The sequence below is a fragment of the Podarcis vaucheri genome (genome assembly GCF_965113315.1).
Source record: "Podarcis vaucheri genome assembly, chromosome: 14".
NCBI lineage: Eukaryota > Metazoa > Chordata > Lepidosauria > Squamata > Lacertidae > Podarcis > Podarcis vaucheri.
The window spans coordinates 49,054,078-49,073,371 of NC_138752.1; the positions used below are offsets into that span (position 1 = coordinate 49,054,078).

Below are 19,294 nucleotides of genomic sequence, written 5' to 3' on the forward strand. Positions count from 1 at the left end.
GTGGTATTATAGTGCATTAAATGTATGGCGTGAATGTGGCCCAAGAGCAGGAGCAAGGGAGCAAATTTGCCTGCTGTCACCGATACTTGCATTGAAGGGCCTTGCTAAACTCCCGAGGAACCCCTAGGTGCCCTCTAACCCCCCACTCCTAACCCTTTAGCCACCTTGACTGTAAGTAAAACAACAAAGGGTTAAAAGGTATGTAGAGTAAGGGGCTACCAAGTCCTAATTCTTACTCAAGTCATCATGCTGTCTCAGCTGAATCATTTCAGACTGCGGGTAGGCACTGACATGATTGAATTATCTTGCATGCACTAACCCCCCCAAACCCCCCTCCCCATAGAAAACTAGCATGTCAGACCTAGACCCCTCCTTGACATTCTAGATTTCTATGCATAGGTTATATATAGAAAGATATATTACAAAAGAACACATGATTATGTGAGCCCCCCACCTGCACCAGTGCAGCCTAGACACAAGTTGGCTCTATCCCTGATGCTTTTGAAACGCCAAACAATTTTTTAAAAAGTAAATTTTTATCCTATCCCTTGTCCAAGTAGCTCAAGGGAGCATAGATGGTTTCCCTCCTGCTTCATTTTAACACCTAGTAAGCTTCATGGAATTTGAACCCTGATCTCTCAAGTTCTGAACCAACGCTCTAACCTTCACACCATACTGGCTCTCTATAAACATTCCCACTGCTTCTAGGAAAGGTATGGATAATCCCCAAGAAAGTGGTGGTGGAGGAGGTGTTGCTTAGCAACCATGCAGACTGGGCTGATCTTTACTGAGGTAACACGTGCCCTGATTGGCTGAGTACTTCTGAAGGAGTTTTCCTCCGTATGTTTGGTTGTATGTCTCCCTCCATGCACAAAGCCCGAACTAAGAAAGACAAAACCTCTCTATTCCTTTCTCCTCAAATCATACACTGTTGTTGTTCAGTTTCACGCAGTAAAGTGTTATCGAGACTTTTCTCCCTGGGCTCTGTCTGTGTTATTTAACTGACTTTGCTTACAGGCAGCATCTCGTTTTCAAGCCTGCCGTGGTGCCCTGTTTGTTGGTATTGAGTCTGTAAAGGCAGCGGCAGAAGATTGGTAAGCAAATACTTATCAAAAGATAAGCTCCTCAAAGCTGGGCTTTGAATGATGATCCGCTTCAGGCAGCTCTGCTCAAGGCAGCAGGAGTTAGCTTCGCTCTAATTAATACTCTCCTCCTGTTCCATGCCAGCTCCATGTCGGAGATCAGGTCCCTAAATTTACATACAGCTCTTTTGCTCCGACAGGCAGCTTGTGCCTCTAACAGGGGCTACTAACCCTGATGGCACTGGTCTGCCTCCACTGTCAGAGGCAGCAAATGTTTCTGAATTCCAGTTGCTGGAAAAAGCAGGAGGGGTGACTACTGTTGTGTTCAGTCGCTGCTTGTGAACTTCCCATAGGGGGTTCTGTTTGGCCACTGTGAGAAGAGGAGTCTGGACTAGATGGGCCCCTGGCCTCATCCAGCAGGCTCATATAACTGCAAACTTAACTGAATTACTTCCCATCCCTAAGTGAGACCTTGCGAGTGAAACTGATCCAGAATTCCAAGAGAACCTGGACAGAAAAGTCCGGTTCAGGATAACCTTTCCACTTCCACCCACCCCTAGTTCCCAGACCAGGGCCATCCCAAGGAGAAGGGCAAAATGTGCCCCACACAAACAGATTTCATGGACAGTTGAATCTTACTTCATTACACAGGCAGCAGGATCCTGAGGGCACTCGGCTAGTTATGGGGGCACAGGACAGGTATTGTGCCAAATCAAACTCTTGCCTCCCAGAAGAGGCCAGGGAAGAAACAGCTAGGGAAGCTGCCCTCCCCTGCACATCCGCCGCCTGAGACAGTTACCACACTCTGCCTAACGATAGGGCCGGCCCTGTTCTGCTCCGCTCCCCTTCCCCCTCCCCATCACAAAATAGTACAGGATTCTCCTTCAATTACCTTGCACCGCCACCTCTTGCTCATCCCACCAAATTCTGTGTGGTGCATCGTCGACCCACGAGTCAGGTACCAAGCCAAGCCACTGCCTCCCTGGAAAGATGTCGATGGGTTCAAGCTCCCCGAGGTCCAATCGTTGGCTGCCTGGTGCCGGGGGCTGTTCTGGTTTTGCATGCGGGATTTCCTCCTGAAGGAAGAGCCGATCCGCTGGATCTGGGGCATGACGACTGCGTACCTCCCAAAGCTGTCCTCCGCGTCATTTTCATGCAGCTCGGCGGGTGAATAGGCAGCTTCCCAGCTTCCCGGGTGGTTATTCCGAAAGGGTGAGGAACGGGGAAGGGGAGGGCTCCCCCTTCCCATGTTGTAGGCGGGCCCCTTAAACGAAGCTGCCCTTTGGGACAAGGGGCTGAGGTTGGGCCCTCCCAAGTGGCCAGGATTGCCCCCAGAAATGGCGTAGGACCAATTACTATCCCAGGCCTTGCGGGCCAGTTTCGGAGTCGGTGATCGGGAGTGGCCGGCCAATCCTGCTTGCTTCGATGATGGCGGTGGCGGAGGCGGTGGAGGAGCATCCTCATAAAATAGACTTCTGGAAAAGGGGGGCAACTGTCCAGGGATGTGATCAGCCCGTGCCTGGGACGCATTCCTATCTTTTGTGCTGCTTTTTGTCAGGGAAGGGGGACGCCTGATGGACGAAACAGCCTGGGCCATCCCAGCTAATGGCTGTCCGACGCGCTGCAGGTAGGCCTGCCGGGTGCTGGGAACAGGACTCGAGGGCACAGACAGATTCGAAAGGCTCCTCAGGCTTCCGCTGGCTCTTGCCTTGGGTGAGGGATTCCAGGCTGCTGGCCTTCCATTTCCAGAAACACGGTCCCACCTCTGCTGCTGCTGCTGCTGTTGCTGCTGTAGCCACTGACCCTCTCCTGGTCCATTGGCACCATCAAAAGCCTCAGTGAGAGGAGACGAGTTTCTTGGAGACTCCCTGATGGTGACCCTCCGGCTCCCTTGCTGCGTAAACATGTGAGGGGAGCTCCTGGCAGACAAATTGGGGGACTGGGAGCCGAACTGCCTCATGAACTGGTTTCTCATTAACGGTTTCACGGCTTTGGTCGGGGGCTCTTGCTGCCTGCTCCAAGCTTGGGGGAGCATAGCTTGAGTATCCACAGGAGGGGGGCTCGTTCTCCTTGGCGGCTGGAAAGGGTTTTGGATGGGAGGCGAGCCAAAATTCCTGAGAGATGGTTGAGGTGAGGGAGGGGCTTTCAATCTCCCGGTGGTGGGATTATGGAAGCCCGCTGAGGCAAATCTTCCAGGGGTCCTATTCGACATAGCATCCTGGAACTTGGAAGTAATGGATTTGACGGAGCCATGAAATGAAGGATGGCTCAAAGGGGCCTCGGTCCTGTGACTACTGACTCCTCCTAAACTAGAGGAGGATGGAGTGCGTTGGCTCATAAAAGGATTACGTGCTGTTGGTCTAGGGGATGAAGGTGAGCGGAAGGTGGCATTTTCTGATGGGTTCCCTGTGGTGGCCGGCCTATGTCCCCATGATGGAGTAGCATTTTCTGGTGGTGAAACGACTCTCTTCAAAGGAGGAGGTGAGTTCCTCCGCTGGAGGGAAGGACTTCCATGCATGATTGTTGACCATGAAGAAGAGGAGGACCTTGAGGGCTGGTGGCCACCAGACAACTGCTGATAAGGGTTACTTATCTCAGGAACGTGGAAGCCGGTCTGAGGCCTATTTAAGCCATATGACCTTGGACTTTGTTTTAGAGAAGAGAGAGGGTTGGCTGTTTGGCTGAATTCCCTCTGAGGTGAGCTGGGGCCTTCTTGGTGTGTCTTTGTGTAGGAAGATGACCGGGCAAATGGAAGTGTGTTGTGCAGCTCTTCCTGAAGAGCATCTCGTAGTCTCGCTGCAGGGTGAGAAGGAGCGAGGCCACTGCCGTGCCTCCCTGGAGCCCCAAACCGCCTCATGGATTGAGGAGAAGATGCTAAACTGACCATTTGAGAGAGCCTTGCCCCCAGCTGAGGAGAAGGTGGCCCCATACGCCTACTCTCTCCTAATGGTGAAGACAGAGTTCTCCTAGTTGGAGATGGCGTAGTAGGCCTGCTTGGTCCATCATTCCCGCGGTGTTTGAGTATGGGCTTTGGTTGTGAGAGAGATCTTTGTAGGAACTGCCCCAGAGGGCTTCCAAATTCTCTGGGGGAGAAGCTAGGATTATTTGCAGCTGGGATCAAATGCCTTCTGGGCGAGTCTGGGGAGAGAGGCCTTTGAAGCTTCCGAACGAAACAGCCAGGGAGCAGCTTTGAGAAAGTCCTCGGTGACCTGGGAGGCTCTAGATTCTGGTCATCAAACTGGGCAAAAGGAGATGTCAAGGGCTCTGATTCGTCTTCCTCTTCCTCCTCCTCTAGATCAAAACTGGCAAGCGGAATATGTGGCGAAGGAGGGAGGGAGACATCAAGCTTGTCTGTGCCAAAGAGTTTCACCTGAGGCCTTGGGAAAAGCCAGAAGCCTCTTTTCACAGACAGCTTGGAAGGCAAATTTTCTCCCATCCCTTGCTGATCAAAAAAGGAAGAATTGGAGAGCGCAGTGGGGTAGCGGCCCTGTTCTTCCACAGCTCCTTCGGTTTCGTCTGTCTCCACAATGTCATCCAATGGATAGGCATACGGGTTGTATGAAGACTGTGTCTGAGGGGACCATTCGTGCTCGCTGTAGCTGACTTCGTGCTGAGAGTAGGCGCCATCATCAGGATACCCCAGTTCATCTTCCCCTGAAAAATGAGGCCCATGTGTCCCTTCGCCCTCTTCATAACCACTCCCGAAGTCATCATAAGATTCGTATGGAGAATAGCTGGCAGAGGGTTCATAATCTGGATTATCGCGGTTAGGATAGTCATACTGGTCTTGCTCATAGAACTCCACTGGCTCCTCAAGTGGTCCAGATTCTTCATCCGCTGGACACCTGTCATCATGCTCACCATCACACGCCTCTGGGTCGTAATAATCTTCCTCTTGGCAGTCATCGTAGAAATTCAGTGGGGTGGCAGAATCCACATCTTCCCAGTAGCCGAACTCTTCCTGGGCTTGGCCATAGAGGGTGCTCTTGGCTCCTGGGGTCTTCCTCATGTTAGCTTTGTGCTTCAGAACCTCATCCCCCGATGGGAAGGGCAGCTTCTTGGCTCCAATCTTGGTCAGCCAGGATTCATTGGTGACCTTTCCATCGCAGGTGCACCGGCCATGTTTGGCCAAGAATCTCCTGGTCAGCCAGCTGGTTGCAGCTGCAACGTTGCTGACGATCTCGGCCCGGGGCTTGAAGTTGCCCACCTTCCTCTTCCGGCACAGGCCGCCAAATAACCCTTTACCTACAGCTTTCCCACCGCCGAAGCGTATCAGCATGAAGGTTGACTTCTTCCCCTCAGTCTTGGGCGGCGCCTCTTTCTTCCTCTCCTTCTTCTTCTTCTTCCCAAGGGACTTAAAGCGCATCATGAGGTTGGAGGTGGACTTGAGGATGCCCTTGTTCTTCTTGGACTTCTTTGTGGTGCTGTGCTTCTTCAGCCCCCAGAAGAAGCGGGAGGCGTTCTTGAACTGGCCTTTCTTGCGGCTCTTCTTTGGGCCCAGCCCTCTGAAGCCCATCAAGAACTTGGACGTGCTCTTCAAGCTCCGCCTCCTAGGGGGCGGGTCCTCCTTCTTGGCTATCGTCATGGCCTTGGTGGCCCCTTTCAGCTGGGCTTTGGCTTGCTCCTTCTTGGCCCCTTTCTTCTTCTTGGCATCGTCAGTCGCCAGGCCGATGACCAGCTTGGAGGCGCCTTTCAGCGGCTTTCCTTTCTTCTTCCCAGAGGCATCTTCCTCCTCCTCCACCACCACGGCCTCCTCTTCCGCTGCCCCTTTCTTGCCTTTGGCTGCCCCTTTCTTACCAAATTTGGCCAACCCCCCTTTCTTGTCTTTCCCTTTTTTAGCCTTCGGGTCTTCTTCAATCTCCTCTTCCTCTACCACTTCCGCCACCTCCGCTACCTCTGCTACCTCCGCCACCTCGCTGCCCACTTCACTCCCCTCGGCATTTTGGTCAGCCTCCGACACCTCCTCGGAGTCGCTGACGGCCTCCTTCTTCCCCTTCTTGGCATCTTTCCCTTTCTTAACCATTTTCTTGGTGTCGAAAGAGGCTCATCCTCTTCTTTCTCTCGGCCACTTTGCCACGGGGTTTGCCCTTGGGCAGAGGTAGACAGGAATGCCCATGGAGACAGAGGCAAGTAAGAAATTATCAGGGCAACACACGCATGGTGCTTCTTCAGATCTGGAACCCGGCCTCAAGACGTTTGCAGCAAAAGTGGGAACATTTCCCCCCGTATTAAAATTGCCCTCTTCAGAACTACAGGGGGAGAGGCGGAGAGAGAAAGAGAGAACAGCCTTCTCTTAATTTACCTTCTGACTGGATTGGGCAACTCCCTGCAGGTATCACTGCGTTTTTTTCCTATGCTTCGGATGCTGTGACGTTGACCTCTTTAATTCGCCCCAAGAAAGTTAAGAACTAACGCAGGATCTGGCTACGGCAGAGGTTGCTTCCAAGGCTTATCTTGCAGAAGTCTTTCTCCTTATCGTTCTGCAGGGGAAATTGTCCTCAGAGCCCCTCTCCAGGCTTCCACAACAACCTGCCGGTCAGGAGATTTTTCAATTTGCTGTTTTCTACAGGGTGCCGGGAGTTAAAAAGTCAAGGTATAGTCACTGACTGAGAGGCTGGAATGTAACTGTATCTTCCTGGGCTCACATACATATGAATAATGTAACTGGGCAGCTCCATCTCCCCACGGAGACATCCTTCCAAAGGAGAAATAAAGCTCTTTTTTTTAAAGCAGCCTTGCCCAATCTGGTGCCCTGCAGATATTGCTGGACCCACCTCCGATCAGCCCTGGGCAGCAAAGCCCAAGGTTAGGGATGATGAGCACTGGAGTCTAGGAATATCTAGAAGGCACCAGGTTGGGCAAGGACTGGGGAAGAGAATGGAAACCCAGAACCCCAACCCTACTCTTTTCATTTTTTCAACCTCATCCAACTGCAGCCAACAGGTATGACACGTCTATCATGTCCCCTCTTAGGCCAGATCCACACTATACATTTCAAGCACATCCGAAACACATTTCAAACACATGACTCACCCGAAAGGACCCAGGGGGCTGGGATTTATTCCTCAAACGGCTACAACCCCCAGCACCCGTAACAAACCACAGTTCCCAGGGTACTTTGGGGAAAGTTTGAAATGTCATCATCAATTTCTTTATTCGACCGATAGTCAGAGTTAGAACATTACACAATAATTAAAAACTATAACATCATAGGGGGTACATAAGTAAGGTAGGGCCACAGTACTAGACCTCTCACAGATAACCCACGTCAAAGCATTCAGTTATACGTTTCTGACACTTGAGTGCCAGGAAAAGAAATTTAGCCACTGACAAGGTTGTTTCCCCAGAAGACTTATTTAGCAGATATGCTGTCTGCTTTCCAAGTTTGAAATGTATGCTGAATAAGCTTGAAATGTATAGTGTGGATCTGCCCTTCTTGCTCACCTTTTCTCTAAATGAAAAAGCCCCTTTTCTTGCAAGGGATGGAGCAACTACACAGGGAGAAAACATTGTGATGTTTGGGGCTTCTTGTTTATTGTCTCTGCTTAAATGCCTTTTCTCTAGAGGTATATAAAACTATGGGGGAAGTAGATGGAGCATACCCTCCAACATTTCTCTAATGAACATAGGGACGTCCTAAGGAAAAGCGGGACATTCTGGGATCAAATCAGAAACCTGGAAGGTTTCCATAAATCTGGGACTGTCCCTGGAAAATAGGGGCACTGCCATTCACAGGCAGCATGGCCAATGAGTTGGGGTGTTGAGTGTTGGAGGCTAACAATATCTGGAGAGACACAGGTCCCTCACACTCATTTTAAGCTTTAGAGGTTAAAGCCCAGAACGCTGAATAATAGATTGCAGCATTAAGCATTCACACGGTCCACTGCGACAAGGTCAAAGTCTTTTGGAATAATATATATAATGAGTTAAAAAGAATGTTCAGGTACACCTTTCTAAAGAGACCTGAAGCATTTCTACTAGGAATGGTTGGAGAGGAAATACCAAAAATAGACCAGAAATTGTTTATGTACGCTACAATGGCGGCAGGAATTTTGCTAGCCCAAAAATGGAAACAGCAGGAACTTCCAACAATAGAAGAATGGCAGACAAAAGTTATGGAATATGCGGAAATGGCAAGGCTGACTGGACAGATCTGGAACCAGTGTGACCAAGCATTCCAGAAAGAATGGACTAAATTTATACTATAGTAAAGGTAAAGGGACCCCTGACCATTAGGTCCAGTCATGGCCGACTCTGGGGTTGTGGCACTCATTTCACTTTATTGGCCGAGGGAGCCGGTGTACTGCTTCCGGGTCGTGTGGCCAGCATGACTAAGCCGCTTCTGGCGAACCAGAGCAGTGCACGGAAATGCCGTTTACCTTCCTGCCGGAGCGGTACCTATTTATCTACTTGCACTTCGTGCTTTCAAACTGCTAGGTTGGCAGGAGCAGGGACCGAGCAACAGGAGCTCACCCTGTCACAGGGATTCAAACTGCCGACCTTCTAATTTGCAAGCCCTAGGCTCTGTGGTTTAACGCACAGCGCCACCCGCGTCCCTCAAAATTTATACTATATTTAGAGACTTATTGCACACATATAAAGACACTAGCAGGACTGAGATAAGACTCACCTCATGAGAAGAATTAACATTCTATCTAAGATAAAAGAGAGTGCTAAGACAAGTTAAGATAAATATAGGATGGAGATGTTACAAATGTGCAAAATAAAATGTAACAGAAACAAACCAGAAAAAGGACAGAGGGAAGTTGTATGCTTGGTACAGCAAATGAGATAATGGCTGTTATGTTATGGTACTATATAATTGTTAAAATTTGAAAATCAATAAAAAACATGTGTGTGTTTTTTTAAAAAAAGCATTCGCACAGTCCAGAACCAAAAACGAAGCCTTCTTTGCAGCAAGGGGAGAGGAATCTTTATTCAGATTCTGAAAAATGCAGCCTTATTGAGCCAAAGACCTGCCCATTCTGTTCTTTAAAGCAAAACTCTCTAACACATACCTACAGAATGTGCATGTGTGTATGATACATGCAGTGTATTGGAAAAAGGTCTCTGCTATTTGACACCTTATCTCCTCCTCAAACCACCCCAGGGCATCTTATAGCAGCAAGGAGTCCGGGAAAGACGCTGAGAAGGAGGTAGCAAAGCAGCACGATAAAGTGAGGGATGTTGGGTACAATTACACACCACGGCTGGTGAAAGGAAGTATTCCTGCCTTTTGTTACTGCGTAATTTGGGCTTTACCACCAGACCTTGGAGTGGATTTATAATGACCTTTAGAAAGGCAATGTCCAAACCACTCATTGGATTTCTCCTAGTGGCAGCACATATGGTTGTAAGCCACACCATGGAAGATCTTAGAAGGCACAAACTTGAATACTTGAATACAAGAGAGCCTAGCCTATTGCCCTTACAGAAAAGCTGGCGCACAAATCGAGGCTGGCAAGAGGAACAAAGAGCAAAGAGACAATTGCTGGAGAATGGCAGAGCTTGTTTCATTCACAAATACTCCTGAAAGCCAAATGCAGTGGTACCTCGGGTTACATACGCTTCAGGTTACAGACTCCGCTAACTGAGAAATAGTACCTCGGGTTAAGAACTTTGCTTCAGGATGAGAAGAGAAATCATGCTCCAGCAGCGCGGCAGCAGCAGGAGGCCCCATTAGCTAAAGTGGTGCTTCAGGTTAAGAACAGTTTCAGGTTAAGAACGAACCTCAGGAACGAATTAAGTACTTAACCCAAGGTACCACTGTATCGGTTCCAACCATTTATACTGTTGTAGATCACATAAGAAGAACATTTTACAGATGGATACTCTTATAAGTTGTGGTGTAGGTCCTGGAAGACAGGCTTTCGTAACATACTTTGTGGGGGTCTCCAGGGAAAACTGGGTTGGGTTGGGTTGGCTGGGCTGGGCTGGGTTGGGTATGGGCTACCTTTACTTCCAGTAACGAGGGTGAGGAGCTCTCTCTATCAGCTCCATCAGGCCCCCTCTCTGCTCAGCTGTTACCTAAGGGCAGCCATTCCATCAAGACTGCCTCAACAGGACAGATGCATACATACATACATCATATCAATCAACTGTCCCGGATATTCTGTCACCCCTCTCAGTGGTGACACCCAGGGCAGCCCACCCACACTGCACCCCCTTCCTCCGCCCCCGGGTACACATATGCGATGATTCTGAAAACAATAAAATTAGGAGGAAAAAGAATGGCAGACTCGCACCACCCCTCTACCAGAAAGCCCACCTGCAACCTAAAATTTGAAAACAATATGTAATAAAGAATAAAAGTTTACACATCCGCTAAAACCAACCACCAAAAAAACCATGGGGTTTTAGAGCTACATAATTTATAATTTATAAATTATAAATTATAATTAACATACTAGAATATAACTACAATTACAGTAGTTTAAACTCTGTTGCAGCGTTTGAATAACTTTAGTAGTAGATTTAAGAAAGATCTGAAGACCTTAAGATAAATCAATAATTAGTTAATTAGTCAATTTAAGACAAAAACGTGTATTGGTAACAAACAATAGATAATTGAAATAAGGAATGGACGGGAGGTCGGGTCTATAGTCCAAGGACCGCTTTTTGTTTTATTGATTTGTAATTAATAAAGTCCATATTATGGTTTGGTTTGTATTTCTTGTATTGTTTTTCTTTTCTTTTTTGGTGTATCAAAAGAAAGAAGGGGGGAAGAATACACACAGTACAGCAGGGGTGGGTGAATGTGGCCCTCCAGGCATCTCTATCTGGCCCTTTCAACTCTCACCAGGGAACACAGCCCTCTTTAGCATTTCCTCACACCCTCCTCTACTGGTTTTGTCTGACTGGAGTGTGCCCTTGCCCTGTGATAATACCTCTCGCTTGCCTGGGCCGAAGACGGAGAGAGATCCATGGGTGCAGAAACAGAAACCTCTGGATTCTGCAAGGCTCAAATGTCATCTGCTGTGCAAAGGTAAAGTTGCCTCGCCTCTGGCCCTTAAGGCAATCAGCATGCAGCCCTCGGAAATTTACTTGCGGAGGAAATCAGCCCCTTGTTTTCCACTGCTTCTATGCAACATTTATAGGGCCGTAAGCGCAGTGGGAGAGCCTCTGCCTTGCATAGAGAAGGTCCCAGCTTCAGTCCCCAGCATCTTCAGGTAGGGATGGGAACGTCCCTTACCTCAAAAACTTGGGATAGCCACTGCCAGTCTGTTTGCAGAGAATAGTGGGCTAGGTAGGCAAACTCTCTGACTCAGTGATAAGGCGAGTTACTATGTTCCCACAGCTACACCAGGTGTTTCTGTTTACAATCGGCAGTTCCAATTTCTGTGTCTGGAAAATCATCACACCCATTTTTGTCTTTTGGGGGACACCTGTGTTAAAACCAAACTACCCGTCATGTTAAATGTGTCTTTGCATTTAGTGTGCATGTTTTTTTTTAAAAATGCAAGAAGCAGTCAGTGGGCAGGGGCCCTGCAATTATCAGGACTGCAACTGACAGGTAGGGGGTTTAACCCTTTCCACCTTTGCTTAGTGGGTAGGGGGGTTTTCCCCTACCTAATGCAAAGAGTTTCCCAGTAGTGATGTATGGAAGTGAGAGCTGGACCATAAAAAAAGGCTGATCATCGAAGAATTAATGCTTTTGAATTGTGGTGCTGGAGGAGACTCTTGAGAGTCCCATGGGCTGCAAAAAGATCAAACCTATCCATCCTGAAGGAAATCAGCCCTGAGTGCTCACTGGAAAGACAGATCCCAAAGCTGAGGCTCCTATTCTTTGGCCACCTCATGAGAAGAGAAGACTCCCTGGAAAATACCCTGATGCTGGGAAAGATGGAGGGCACAAGGAGAAGGGGACGACAGAGGATGAGATGGTTGGACAGTGTTCTCGAAGCGGACAGCATGAGTTTGACCAAACTGCGGGAGGCAATGGAATGGCGTGCTCTGGTCCATGGCGTCACGAAGAGTCGGACATGACTAAACAACTAAACAACAACAAATGCAAAGAGTGGCTTCAAAGGAGCAAGTTTCATCAGCACTGTGGCAGAGGAGGAAAGGGTTAAACTCCCCTCTCTGCCTTCTGCAATCGCAGTGATTATCAGCCTTCCTGGAAAGAACTCCTATACACATTTTTTAAATTTAAAATTAAAAGGTGTTCTCTAATTACAAAGACTTGTTTAACATCTCCTTCAGTTTGGCCCTGAGTGGCTAAAGTAAGGAGTGACATCTAGTGTCTGTGAAATGCGTTTCCTGAGAACGCATAGATGTACTTTGCTACCCAGATGTATTTTTTTCATCTTGTCCATTTTTTACCTCTAGGAGGGTGAAGAATGGGTGAAGAAGCAGCACACTTTTAAATAATGAAACACAACATTTCATAAAACACAGGCTATCCCAAAATGAGGCAGCTGAGATCAATTGCTCAACTGGTAGAACACGAGACTCTTGATCTCAGGGCTGAGTTCAAGCCCCACATTGGACAAAAAGATTCCTGCCTTACAGTGGGTTGGGCTAGATGACCCTCGTGATCCCTTCCAACTCTACAATTCTATGGTTCTGTGATTTTATGATTCCATAGTGTGGAGCGGATCACGGCTGAAAAACAGCTGTTTTTGTAGCTTGTCCACTGAAGATTCAAATTTCCCGATCTAGCAACTTAGTCTCTGCACAGTGCTAGCTAATAAATCCAGCTCCGCAGATGAGATTACACACTATTTTATTATTTTTGCAATTGTCTTTCCCCTCTTCCAGTTTTAATTTACTTGGTTAACAATAATAATAATAGTAATATTTGTATGCCGCCCATGTAACTGGGTTGCCCCAGCCACTCTGGGCGGCTTAGTTTCATCTCATTCTTATGTTTATTTGCTGGTTTTCAACTGAATTTGTATGGTGCATGAATTTATTTTGATTCACACTTTTTGTATCTAGTGCCCTGGAATCTTCTGATGAAGGGTGGTTAAGAAACATTTTAAATACAGTACAGAAAGAAACAGGAGCATAGAAGGTTACCAGACGTCCCCGTTTCCCAAAGACAGTCCCCGGATTTACAAATCAGTCCCTGGACAAAATCCATCTATTTAGTAGGAAATTGAAAATTGTCCCTGGATTCATTGAAAAAAATCTGGTAACCTTAGCAGAGGAGCCAATAAAATATTTGAGGGGGCCATCCCCCATTGATAGGCATTGTCATTCAAATGGGTGGGTGGGGGCGCGCCGCATCATGTGACCCATTATGCAGGGTGGGGCTTACCTGGGCCCCCCAATATTTTATTCTTGTTGGCACCCCTGATATAGTAGCAATAAACAGAGTGGTGAAGAGGTGCCAACAGAGGCATTTTCAGACTCAAAGAACAGTCCAGGGGCCAGGAGCGAATCCTGCCTGAAATCCTGGAAAGCTGCTGCAGGCAACAATTGTCAACAAAACTCAACTAGATGGCTTTGCGGTCTGACTCGGTAGACCGCAGCATCCTGTGCTCATCCATCTATCGCTATATACTTTTTGGTTATACAGTGGTACCTCGGGTTACATACGCTTCAGGTTACAGACTCCACTAACCCAGAAATATTACCTCGGGTTAAGAACTTTGCTTCAGGATGAGAACAGAAATCGTGCGGCAGCAGCGGGAGGCCCCATTAGCTAAAGTGGTGCTTCAGGTTAAGAACTTTTTCAGGTTAAGAACAGACCTCCTGAACGAATTAAGTTCTTAACCTGAGGTACTTCTGTAATATATTGAGCGGTATTCAACTGAGGTTTCCTCAGAGTAAGCCTACTGAAATCAATGGGCCTATCATGCTCATTAATTTCAGTGGGTCTTGGTCTGAGTAAAAGTTAGTTGCCTACCACTCACTGAAAAGTGTTACACACAGAGAGTGCTTTTTTTCCTGGGGGTACGCATACCCCAAAACATTTTGCAAATCTTTGTACTATTGTCCATTTGCTGTATTTGTTTTCCCCGATTTGAACTATAAAATGGTGGTTTTATTGAGTCAAAATGAGAGTACCCCTAAACATTTTTTTAGGGAAAAAAGCTGTGTGTATGTTTGTGTGTGTGTGTGTGTGTGTGTGTGTGTGTGTGTGTGTGTGTAACTAATAGAAATATGGAGCAGGGAGCGAGGGACCGTCCTCCTTGCATGGCTTACCTTTTGGAAAGCCTGCCATCCGGACACAACCGAAAATCTGGGAGTTGAAGCCTCAAAAGTCCTAAAAACATGGCGTCTCCTGGAGAGCTGGTGCCACCCAGTCGCCAGCCCGGAGTCGGCAGGTGGAGAAATTGCAGCTTGCATTAAGCATCCTGAGTCCCCTTGTCTGAACTGAGCGGGGAGCGGTGGGGGGGCTAAAGATGTCCAATGCTGCCTACCGGCATCGAGTGCCGTCTGTCCCCCGACCCACTTGGAAAAACAATGGCTGCTCTCCGAGACTGTCTTGACAACTGTTGCTTCCCCTTCAATCCCTGCCGGGCAGGCGCAGCCAGTGCCAGCTCTCAAGCAGTAAATAATGGGAGACAATGAGGCAGCCTGACAGGGTTGGAAGAAATCCCTCTCGGTCCCCTTTGCCATCACTTCTTGTACAGATGCCTGCCTGCCGCCGAGTTAGAGTGGCCAGAAATCCGGCTTGAAATACCCAAAATACAACCTCCTTCCCCACAGACCCCTCAGGTGCTGAGGTCAACAGGGGGGCCCCTCTTGGTAGTTCCTCCACCTCAGAGGCTCATCTGTGGAGGCCTAGGAAAGGGCCTTCTCTGTGGTGGCCCCTATGCAGTTTAAGTCCCCACAGAGGCCTGGCACCTTTGCTACACAGCTTCTGGCAATTACTGATGGCACACTTTTTTGCCCTGGCTTTGGACACCTGAGGTGTCTGCTTTTAGGACCCTCCTTATAATAGGTTGTTTTTAAACCAGTTTTAAAATTATTTATTTCAGCATCGCCACATGCCCTCTTTTTCACGGGTAGAGCCGTCATAGCGATCCATTAGTTAAAAGCAGAAGCCGGCAAACGAGTTCTCTTTCTCGCTCTTCAAAATACGGCAACACTAATTTATCGTAACAGCTTTAATTTTGCCCAAGGCGACCCAAAGAGTCTTACAACCAACCAACTAAAAGAACAATATCGTCTTCCCAGGATAAAACGTAGTAGCTCGAAGAATGGTTGAGCTGTACCCAAAACACTACTTGGACTGGAAAAAGTTTAAGGACTATCTACAAAAACATTATCAACTGTATGAATGTTAAGGATGCAGGATAGAAAACAACATGGCATCAGCAATCTAGTTGAAAGAAATATGAGAATATGTGATGTTTAAGAAAAAGATGAAATTTGGAGTAACATTATGTTTAAATTAAGTATTCAAGTATTTGATAAAAATATCTAAAGTTGGAGACATAATATCTGAAAATTACAAAATAAGAACTGAAACAAGGTGATAAATTGCTGCTTATAATTTTATAACTGGGAATGCAGGAAAGGGAGATGTGAGGAAGTCCAAAAGGTTATGGAAATATGATGATAGACAGTGGATTTCATTGCATTCTTTTTATTCTATGTTTTTTATCTTTTTGTTTTTCTCTGTTTTCTTTTTGTTTGTTGTATCTTGGTGATGGTATTTTCGATGTTTGGTGATTTTATTGTTTAAAACCTTTAATAAATATCTTTTAAAAAAAAACAAAACAAAACAAAAAACCAAAACAAAACACTACTCGGCCCCTTTCAGTGGGTTTTGCTGCTCTCGTGTTAAATTGTTTATTTCTTCGTTTTATATCGAAATTCAAGAGGGAGAAAAGTTGCAAGCGAAGATCTCGGCACACACCATGCATACCGACTGACGCAAGCCAGGCTGACTAGGCCCGTTGCCATGGTTTTTTTTCTCCTCAGAATAGGCATTCTGCGCAATAAGGGAATGGCCGCCACACCTAGTGACAGGGATGAAGCTCCCAAGTAGATACAGTACCAAGCACCCTGCAGAGCCTTTGGACAACTGGTTACAGATAGGTAGCCGTGTTGGTCTGCCATAGTCAAAATAAAAAAATTCCTTCCAGTGGCACCTTAAAGACCAACTAAGTTAGTTCTTGGTATGAGCTTTCGTGTGCATGCACACTTCTTCAGATACACTGAAACAGAAGTTGCCAGACCCTTCTATATAGTGAGAAGGTAGGGAGGGGTATTACTCAGAAGGGTGGTGGGAATGGGAGATTGGCAGATAGCTGAGATGAGCCTGTTGACGACTCTTAACGACTGCAATAGGTCTTACAGGAAAAGGCAAGGGGTGAGAAGGTGAGAAATGGCTTAGTCATGTATAATGAGATAAGAATCCAATGTCTTTGTTCAGACCAGGTCTCTCCATGGTTTTAAGTTTGGTAATGAGTTGCAATTTCAGTGTATCTGAAGAAGTGTGCATGCACACGAAAGCTCATACCAAGAACTAACTTAGTTGGTCTTTAAGGTGCCACTGGAAGGAATTTTTTTATTTTGACAACTGCTCGTCCTTTCAATATCCCTACTGCCCCACAAATCACTCTGTTTTTGGCCAAACAAGCCCACCGCGACCTGCCATGTCCCCCACCCACAGAACCTGCCCGACTCCTCAAGTTACAGGGGTGGGGGACCTTTTTTCCCATCTTGAGGGCCACATTCTCTTCAGGGGAACCACCTGGGGGCCATATGCTAGAGCAGAACCAGAGGCAAAGGTGTGGGGGGCGGGGAGCAATGAATGTGAACTCTTTTATCTTTTTAGTTTCTATACATACTGGGACAACGGATCATACTCTTCCCAGATGAGCAAGGGCCATTCTCGTGAGCTCAAGGACACATTCCAGCCAGGCAAAGACCACTTAGGGTGTGAAACTGGGCCGGTGAGGGGTAGGGGCTGGGGGCAGTTCTGAGGACCAGATAGAGATCCCCAGAGGACCACATTTGGCCCCCAGGGCCTGGGAGATACCCCCACTCCTGCTCTAGTTAAGAAATATAGATTGAGTTGCCAAATTGCTTGGGTTCATTATGGAACTTCACATCCGGACAACATCTAGGCTGGAGATGACAGTCCCCATAAACTGGGGAAGGAGGTGATGATTTAGCACCCCAATGTGGTGCCAAGACTGGCCCTTTCTCTGGAATGGCCATCTTTTTAATCACTCGCTTTTTAGCTGTTGCTAAATCTTTGTTTCTTTCCATCTTTCTCGAGGCCCAATTAGTGGTGAATTTATGCCGTTAATTTTTATCATATTTTTTTGGCGGTAAAATGCAACACCAGTACCGTTTTGTTCAGTGCAGACTGGCAAAGAACTATTGAGATTTTTTTGCAAGTTGTATCTTTTAATTTAAAGTTCCCTCCTTGCTCGTATGTCCATGTGGTGTCTCTCTCTCTCTCTCTCCCCCCCCCCATTTGAACCAGCTCCAGGAATGTATTATTTCAGAAAAGCTGTTCTAGGTAATGAAAGCCCCACTGAACTCATTAGGATTCAGTAGGACTCTTTGAACTCAGTGGGACTTTTTAAAACAATAAGCAAAGCCACCTTCAAATATCTCAAGGGCTGTCATAGGGAAGAGGGATCAAGTTTGTTTTCTCCCGCTTGGGGGTTAGGACCCGAACCAGTAGCTTCAAGTTACAAGAAAGGAGATTCTGGCTTAACATCAGCTATACAATTCTATGATTCCATTCTGAAATTCTTCAAGAAATAGTAAAAATGGAAATATTGCTAGTGAGAGTCCAGAAGGCCACATATCAGCCTCTGCTGAGCAAAACAATGTCACAATAGTTTTCGAGGTAAGATTGGCAATGCCCTTTTGTGATGAGCTAGTTGCACTTAGGAGACGTCCTACTGAGGAAGATCTATGGATCCCAGAACCCTGTGTAGATCACACTGGAAAGAAGCACACAATTCAGCAGGATCTTCTACTTGTGACACCTGAGCTGTAAGAACAGCTGCCAGGTCAAGCTATTTTGGGAACTGCCTGGGCTCAGGGGATCTACAGATCTCTGCAGAAAACTCTGGAGAAACAGATATGCTTTTGCTACAAGCCAGTGTGGTATAGCAATTAAAGTTATGGACTTTGACCCCAGAGACCCAGGTTCAAATCGTCATTCACGGCCGATCTCGGGCTGGTCACATCCTCTCAGCCTAAGCTACCAAGCAAGGTTGTTGCAGAGGTCAAAGGGGGCGAGGAATACCTATGCTGTGGCTTACATTTTAAAACTAAACGGTTTGAGGAAAAATGCATCGCCCAGGAGTATTTCCGAAGCAAGTACAGGGAACTTACGGATTGTGGCTGAAGTCACGTGCACCCCGCCTCAAATAGAAGCTGCGGGAGCTTCACTGAAACTGGAGTAAACGGTACATTGCACCCAGCCTCAGCTCCAAATCCTCACCCAGACCCCTGCTCCCTCAACCTCCCTCGCAGAGTTGGTGCAGAGCTAAAACAGAGCAAGGGCAAATTGGAAGGACTTGCAAGCCGCTTTGAGCTTCTCGGAGGAGCGGCTAGCTAGCTAGAACATTAGAAATTAAACATAAGCCCTGGAGCATCAGAAAAGCTGGGAGCGAACGAGAAGACGGAGCCCCACCTCCATTAGCAAAGTGACCCATTGCTGTGAAAAATGGATTGGATGACACAATTTAATAACCCCCTCGAGTCGCTCACCTGGGCCGGAACAGCAGCAGCTCCACTCGTACTGCAGCTGCACCCTGGAGACATCCTTTGCAGCAGGGACGCCCTCACTGTCCCCCCAAACCTGGGGGAAGCTGAGCTTCCAGCTGGCGCCTGCTGACGGTGAGGTGATGCTTCTCCTGAGCCTAAAGCGCCATGTTTGCTGCGAGGCTCTTGCCGGCTACAGTGGGCCCATGCATATTTGATGACTCCTATTCTTCTCACCTGTGCCTGGGAGGGGAAGAAACGGCTCTCTTCTACTGGGGGCCGGGGATTATTTGCAAGCTATCAGCAACTCGGGAAGAAGTAGTGTGCGTGTACACAGAAGTCTTCTCAGACTTCTGCAAGAGAAGGCGTAGCATCTTTCTTCATGAAAATCAAGCGAGATATCAACGCTCGCTGAGCCAGCCGGTCACTAGCTCTCAGGTTAGCCTACCGCGAAGGGTTGTTAAGAGGATAGAACGGAGAAAGTCACGCACACCAGTTGGAGCTTTCCGGAGGAAACTCGTGATATGAAATGTAATGAAAATAAAGAAAAATAAACCTGGGCGTGTTAAGACTTCACA

The 19,294-nt window shown here is 47.4% G+C and overlaps 2 protein-coding genes across 5 annotated transcripts in view; both read right to left on the reverse strand.

Annotated features, from left to right (window-relative positions):
* The window catches only part of MYO15A (myosin XVA), a 115,763-nt gene extending 100,503 nt beyond the window's left edge, over positions 1-15,260 (reverse strand). For all 4 annotated transcript variants that reach the window (XM_082199565.1, XM_082199564.1, XM_082199566.1 and 1 more), the window contains exon 1: positions 14,235-15,260. In XM_082199565.1, the coding sequence (XP_082055691.1) occupies positions 14,235-14,651 (417 nt within the window). In that variant the 5' untranslated portion in view covers positions 14,652-15,260. The remainder of the gene's footprint in view (positions 1-14,234) is intronic.
* On the reverse strand, positions 1,942-6,105 carry LOC309519215 (unconventional myosin-XV-like; the record flags this gene model as incomplete). Its single annotated transcript, XM_082199988.1, has 1 exon — positions 1,942-6,105. One exon carries the CDS (start codon positions 6,103-6,105, stop codon positions 1,942-1,944), a length of 4,164 nt encoding a protein of 1,387 aa, XP_082056114.1.
* Positions 15,261-19,294: the final 4,034 nt, after the last annotated feature.